At 35.2% G+C, this 7500-nt stretch overlaps 2 protein-coding genes across 6 annotated transcripts in view; both read right to left on the bottom strand.

The window, feature by feature from the left end:
- Positions 1 to 7500, bottom strand: part of LOC145487505 (nucleolar MIF4G domain-containing protein 1-like) — a 156984-nt gene that overhangs the window by 119648 nt on the left and 29836 nt on the right. For all 5 annotated transcript variants that reach the window (XM_081466309.1, XM_081466312.1, XM_081466311.1 and 2 more), the window contains exon 3: positions 2883 to 3011. In XM_081466309.1, the coding sequence (XP_081322435.1) occupies positions 2883 to 3011 (129 nt within the window). The remainder of the gene's footprint in view (positions 1 to 2882; positions 3012 to 7500) is intronic.
- Positions 1 to 7500, bottom strand: part of LOC145487525 (uncharacterized) — a 148851-nt gene that overhangs the window by 135467 nt on the left and 5884 nt on the right. The window lies entirely within an intron of this gene.

Here is a 7500-nt window from a genome sequence, read left to right as displayed (position 1 = left end):
AACTCAATTAATTGACCTCGCTCCCAATGTGTGGCTTCATAGCTCAGTTGGTAGAGCATCGCACCGGTATCGCGGAGGTCACGGGTTCGAATCCCGTTGAAGCCCTGATTTTTTCAGGCTTCTTCTTTCCAATTGCTTAAATTGGAAAATTAACTGCGATGATCATTCTTCACTTTCATTGTAAGTTTTGTTATTATCGTTAAATTGTAAGTTACGTTGACATTGTAAGTAGTAGGTAATTTTTGTATGTAATGTAATGTAAGATATTGCAATTAAAAAAACAAAAAATAGTAAAGGGTGAAAAAGGAGACCCTGCAATAGGTTTTAAACTAACTCCTGACGGTAATTATGATTTACAAAATAAGAAAGTATTCAATCTGTACAGTCCTGATGATTACAAAGTTGATGATGATTACAACACAAGAATCAGAGATCTCAAGAGCACTGTTAACAAAGAATATTTCAACAATAAATTTCTGAAAAAGGACAGAGATGGTAATTATTTTGATTTGAAAGGAACAGTGATCAAAAATTCAGAACCGTATTATGAGTTACACAATGACAATGACCTTGTTCCCAAAAAATATGTTGATACAGAAAATAGTAAGCAAGATATTGCTATTGCAGATAAAACAAGCAAGGGTTATGTTGATACAGAAAACGGTAAGCAAAGCATTGCTATTGCTGATAAAACCAACAAGTCTTATGTTGACAACACTGATACGGCTCTTCTAAATAATATTAATGGAACAAAAGAAGCTCTACGAGAAGTATCCATAAAATTGGATAAAGGTTTGGACAAAAAAATTAAGCATTCATGGTTGAAATTCCATGACTGTTGATTTGGATATGAGTAACAAAAAAATAATGAACATGGCACCTGGCAACAGCAGCAATGATGCAGTCAATTATCAACAGTTCACAACCAAAGCAAATGAAAACGAAACCCTTTTACTTGATGGTTCCAATAAAATGGCTGCTGATTTAGACATGAACAATAACAAAGTAACCAACTTATCCACTGACTCCCACAACATGTTGTCAGCCACCAATATCAGGTACGTAAACCAGGTCAAAGGGGATATGATTATAACACTGACTGATAGTTTCAACAAAAAAATAAATGAGTCACATATCAGCGGCTCAACTAACAAACAAATGTTTTCCAATACCTTATGGATGATGTTAATCAATCAACAAGTGAAAGTAACATTATTGCTGACGGTATCGAAGACTTTTCTGATTCACCTCATGATATCAATAAAAATGCTTACAGTTTCAGAATGGGAAAAGGAGCACAAAATTGGTATGCATCTCGACTGGGATTCATATGTATCTACTTCCTGAGGGTGAATTCACTTTGGTGATTGAATTCTTCCCACCGGCTATGGATCAGGTGACGGTGTCAGTTGTTTCTTCTTTATTGAATATCGGCGAACAAGCAACCAGGCTTTTTTCGAAATACAGCAGCTCCATCATTCACTTGCATAAATATGATGTAACTCCACCTGAATACATCTATGTTGACCTGAAATGCCAGGGTATTGCACACAGTCCGTCTCAGGGGCGTGGCCATTGGTTATTTATCGATCAAGGGAAAACAGAATGATGTGAGCTCAGATGTCTTCGATGAGCTGTATTATTTAGAAAATGGAAAAATGACATTCAAAACTGCTGTTGATTTATGAAATCTGCAAACTTCAATGAAAATATTGACATGGCAAGAACAATGGGGTTCAATGTTGCAGCTCACACTATTGTCCCTGTTGCTATCAATTCAACAGATGCGATTTTACATGCCAGGTCCATTTTTTTGAAATATTTTTATGTTATTTTAAATAGCCAGTATTTTTTATGATAGTATTTGTACAAAGCTTTCAACTCTGATATCTCAGCTTCGGTTAAATTATTATCAATATGATTGAAATTGAAAATAGTCTTTGATGATTTCATATATATGGTTTAGACTATATTTAATCTAATCCAAAATATGTTCCTAACTTTTTTTCTGCTGATACCATAGCATGAAAAGCATGTCCACCTATTGCATAAGAGTTTGTTGTGAAACCCATTCTCAAAAGATAAGCGGACTGTATTGATTGAAAATGAATGTTTTTTGTATCCTGGCTGCGGGGAGCACGTGTGTCAACAGTTTCTATGGGATCAATTCCAGCAATAGTTGTGCTTAGTTTATTACCTTTTTTAGTACTCCATAACATTATTTGCTTGTTTATAAATTTACTTTTATCACCAGTTAAATCCAGAAATACGTTTGTTCCATCAAATTCTGTTTGCAATGTAACAATATTATCAAGTTTTTGAAAGTGATACAATGTCTTAAAACCTCCTTTTTTCCCCATATAAAAATTTAAATAACGATAACTTGAGACGTTGAAATCTATTTTAACCACAGCAAAAATCGTAAAATCTTTAGTTATGTCAAGATTGACATCCATTTCACCATAGAAATTATGGAAACCATAAGTCATGCTGAAATCAGAAAAACGGTTTGCCACTTGGTGAACCAGTTGAGGTAACTACACTCAAATCGTTGAATGCAGTCACATTAGGACAACTCCTTTTGAACTCTTCCGGATCTAATAAATCAGCGTAAAATTCGAATATTCTTTTGAAAACCTCATTGTGCTGTTCGGGCTATTTGTTTTTCAACAGCATATACTTTTGTCGTCAGATCAGTAATTTTTTATTCAAAGGATCGATTTTGGTTTGCATTTCTCTTCAGAAAAATTTCACAAGATTATCTTCAAATTCATTCAACTGTTTGATATTCACAGTATCATTATTTTCGACACCATCTTGGACATTTTTTATTTTTGTCAATCCCCATGGTCCAATTCCTGCAGGTTGAAAAGTCAGTTTACCTTAGCTCTTTTCTGTTTACTTCTCTTTGTTTCTACTATAGCAAGTTTGTCATCTGGATGTTTCCTTCTTGAATCATTGGTTGACTCCTGCTGCCTTTTGTTTGTGGCGGTGAATAACACTTTTGAAACCTATGAACAAAAATAATGTGGAAAAACAAGAAAAACTTGAAGAATTACACTATAAAATCAAAATTCATTGAGTCAAGAAAGGTTTTCTGGTTGACAACGCATTACGTCCGGAGAGGAAAGTATGATAGTACATGTATACTCTTCAAATGTTTCTTAAATTTGAAAAGTGTAAATTTCCACTTTTGTTGATGAAGCCAAAATTGTGTGTGCATGTTACAGTGTTGCTGAATGTGAGTAAATTTAAGGCTTGTTGTGACAAGTTCTTAAAGAGCTTTATTTAAAATTTCAAAAAACAAATATTGTGGCTCATACAATATAAGTGCATCCTACATATAACTTCTCGAACTCATTAATAATTCATCAACTTAAAACAAAGAAAATCACAAATGCAAAGGAGGTTTGGATACCCAGTCTTAATTAGCATAGATTTCACTTCTCTGTTTACTCGATACTTTTTGTTTCGATTGAGAAGATATATTAAACACTCGAGACTGTGTTTCATCGGCTATCCAAACACCTTGAATTTCATCAAAAATACTCCGCTGTACGTAATATTTTCAACTCTCTTCTCGGTGTTTGGATATCCTGATGAAACACTGCCTCTCATGTTTGATATAATATATCAACCACGAAAGACCATGTTTGACCACATTTTCAAACACCAAGAAGAGAGTTGAAAATATGATGCATAGCAGAGTATTTTTGGCAGCTTCAAGGTGTCTGCAAATGTGGTCAAACACTGTCCTGAGTATTTGATATATCTTCTCAATCGAAACTAAAACTAAGGAGAAAATGGAGAAATAAAATCGTAAAAATCTATGCTAATTAAGATCAGATATCCAAACACTGTCAGTCATGACTTCCTTTGTTTAAACTTGATGAATTATTAATGAGTTTAAGAAATATTACATAAACAGTATCAATAATATTACGTTTAAAAAAAACTGTGAAAACATCCAGACTATTCCATAAAAAAGTCAAATGAAGTATATAACAACAATTATAGTAGCGTGACCGTAGTTGTAAGTCATGCAAGATAAAAAAAACCCAGGCTCAGTATTGCTACATGTACAGTTCTGTAATGAAGTATTACTGCCATTATTTTGTAATGTAGGTAATGTAATGTACGCACTGTAAATTAGATACTTAGTGTGATACTTCACACTAAATATATTATGTATATGTTTGTTGTGCAAGTAACATATTATGTACGTAGAACTGTAAACTGTTTCTTTAACTTCTTTGGTATCATTAAAATATATTGAAAATAATACAAAGCTGCACTATGGACCATTACAGACAAGTTTTACATGGACTTTCACAACTACAGTATTGGAAATATAACTATTTCAACCGAATTCATCACTAATTAAACTAATAACATATTTCTCATCCAGAGAAATTGTTTTGGTGTTATAAACTTTTGGAATTTGGGTACCACAAATACTATGTCTTTTTACATATATAAGAAACCTTTGTTTCCTTCTCTTTCCACCAATGTTTCATTCATCTTAAAAAGTTAATAGCACACCAAAATTTGGTGACCTTTTATATTTAAGAGCAATAATTTATACTCACTTTGTTCACGTCAAACTAAAATCTCAACATCATCCACATGTAGTTGATTGAATAATCTCATAAAGCAATGATTCAATTTGCCCTTGCTGGATGCAAACTTGGGACTACAGTTCTACTTCCCATAAGCCGCCACCCAAAATGTCAAACCTAGGTGGTTGCTTGCAGGAGGTGGTCGCTTAATAGAGCTTAGACACAATTAAGTCAAAATTTTGCCTCATTAGCATATAAAGAATGTACTGACTACCCCAAGTACTGTGCTTCGCTTTTTATACTGTAGTTCAGCTTCCAGCAAACTGTTGACTGTACAGTGTATGTGCATTTTTTCTATAAAATTTTAAATGTTTTATTCATGTGAAAAGTCAATTTCGAGAAAAAATCAGGTACTTCCCGTTAATAGTAATAATTAATGAGCTGTTCCAAATGGAGAGTGCAAAGTCACCAAGCTTCGCTTATTTATAAATAGGTGAATGCCATAAAGATCGTGTTTATGAAAAATAGTGACTTGGATGTAAGTGTTCTCCAAAAGTATATTTGTGCTATCCAAATGCGTATTGTTGTCCATCTGTTGAGAACGCAAAAGTCAGCTGAAAAGCTTATATAAATAACACCAAAACAATTGATTGAACAGTGATATTTCCATACCGTAGACGAAAAAGTCCCTTTTAAACTTGTCCAGTGTTTACATGTATTCAGGATTCAGGAACATCTTTGATTTACACCTTCTTTCCACCCAAAGGATGATATCATTGCTTTTGAGTCATTGTCACCCTCTTACCTAACGGTCAAGTCTTCTTGATGCATATTCCTTACCATTTCAAACCCTTTTAAGGTGTGTTTTGATTCTAAGTAAAGAATTTTGCCATCTAGAAGAAACCCATGACACATGACATCATGTTTTGATGCTGTGATCAAAAAACAAAACTTTCCCCTACCCCCTAGAATATGCAAAGGACCAAAATACAATAGGTACCAAATAAATCTATGGGGAGTAGAAAAGAGGCAATTTCTTAGTATTTTCGAAGGGCCACTTGCCTCACCTACCCTTCAAGGGAGTTCATATGCGTCCTCAGCTGCCCCTACATAAAGTTAATGGAGTTAACAGTGAAACTGTTAGTCTTTTTGTATGTCATATTGTGTCCAGCTAATGAAACTATTGACATCTGAGGGCCACGTTTTTGATCAGGCACTAGCATTTTGCTCACTTGGAGTACCTTTCCCAATATTCTAACCCCAGTAGTCCTCTATCCTACAGACTTCACACTAAAAACAATATTATAATTATAATAAGAACCTTCCCAGCATCCTTTGCAGCTGAAAAATTTGCACCTTAAATAACTTTGTCAGTTTTGAAGTCCGGGACGTTGCTACATTACATGAAAAAATGCTTGCCATGAAATACATACTTTTTGCAAATTTGGTGTGATGACATCATCAGTCACATGGCCATGTCTAAAAGTGCCTTTTAATTCTGTGTGAGGACAAGCATTAAACAACTGGAACACACTTCACATATTATTTCAAAGGTTAATGTTATAGAGCATTTACAGGGTTGCCACCCACCGGAACTATCCCTTACTTTTCCCTGACTTTTCACTGACTGTAAAGCAATTTTCACTGACCCTGCAGGACGACTATTCTAGCCATGAATCAACAAAAACAAGGATGGGTCAGATAATTTTTACAACAAAATTGCCTTGTCTATACAAAAACATCTCATAAAATAATTTGCAGCAACCTTAAGATAAAATTCCCTGACTTTTCACTGACTTTTGAACAGGGATTTAGAAACTCCCTGACCTGATACAAAACCCGCTGACTTTTCCCTGACCTTAAATAAAATCTATTTTTCCCTGACTTTTCCCTGACTTTACCCTGACTTTTCCCTGACCTTTCCCTGACCATGGAAACCCTGGTTTAGAAATGGCCATGCCACTTCTGCTGTCTCACGATTAAGGGGGCTATTCATACAAACAAAAAAAGTGGGGGACTACAGTATTGTAGCTTTGACCTCAGAACTGTAACAACATAATTAATATGATCGTCATCGTAAACAATAGCAAACATAACAGAACATAAGGTACAGTATTCCTCAATAGGTACATCTATATTTACACTCTGATAAACTTCATTCTTATCATGTTCTGTTTGACAACTGCACAAGCAGGATTTTGAAGAACTTAACAGCAGAGGACAGTTCTGACAGCAAGAGTGAAACAGTGGAAGATAACTGATGGACGTGTATTTAAAGTTACGTCATTTCCAAATCCTTGGTAAGCACTCTGATAACGTAACTTACTAGCATGTGTTCTGAAGAACACGTTCTCCTATAGTTTGCGTTCTGGAGAGTGCTTTTTTTCCATTTTTGTGATTCCTAACTGTTCCGTATCCGTTCCATTTCCGTTCGGTATCCATTCTGTATATGTTCTGTACCTGTTCTTTACCCGTTCCGTTCCCAGTCTGTTCGCATTCTTGTACCCGTTCTGTATCTGTTCCGTTCCTGTTCGAAAACGTGTTCCCTGCTAGGTTTCTTCTGATTAGTACTGTAACAATCCACAACTATGGTAAAAGCTCTGAAGTAGGGGGTAATGTATCTTTCCAACACGTTGGAGGAGACTGGTGACAAAAGCGTATAGTTGTAATGCTCTGCACCAAATCGAGCTTCATAAAACGGGTGCCAGTTGTCGTTCCTGGTATCTGTACTTCAACAAATATTTCAGCTTCAAAAATACCTCCTCAACGGGATTCAGATCTGGTGAATTCACTAGAAAGAGAACGAGCTCCATTCCCAAATCATTTAGGAAGCTTCACAGTGCTCTTTCCACTTCGCCATGATACGTGGCTAGATTGTCCACCACAACAATGTCGCCAACTTCGAGAATTGGTCTTTGCGTTATTGGATCAACAGTTTGCG

Source organism: Orbicella franksi, chromosome 5 (assembly GCF_964199315.1).
Source record: "Orbicella franksi chromosome 5, jaOrbFran1.1, whole genome shotgun sequence".
In the NCBI taxonomy this organism is placed as follows: domain Eukaryota; kingdom Metazoa; phylum Cnidaria; class Anthozoa; order Scleractinia; family Merulinidae; genus Orbicella; species Orbicella franksi.
The sequence above is the reverse complement of the archived record's forward strand: the minus strand, read 5'-3'. Positions and strand labels throughout refer to the sequence as shown.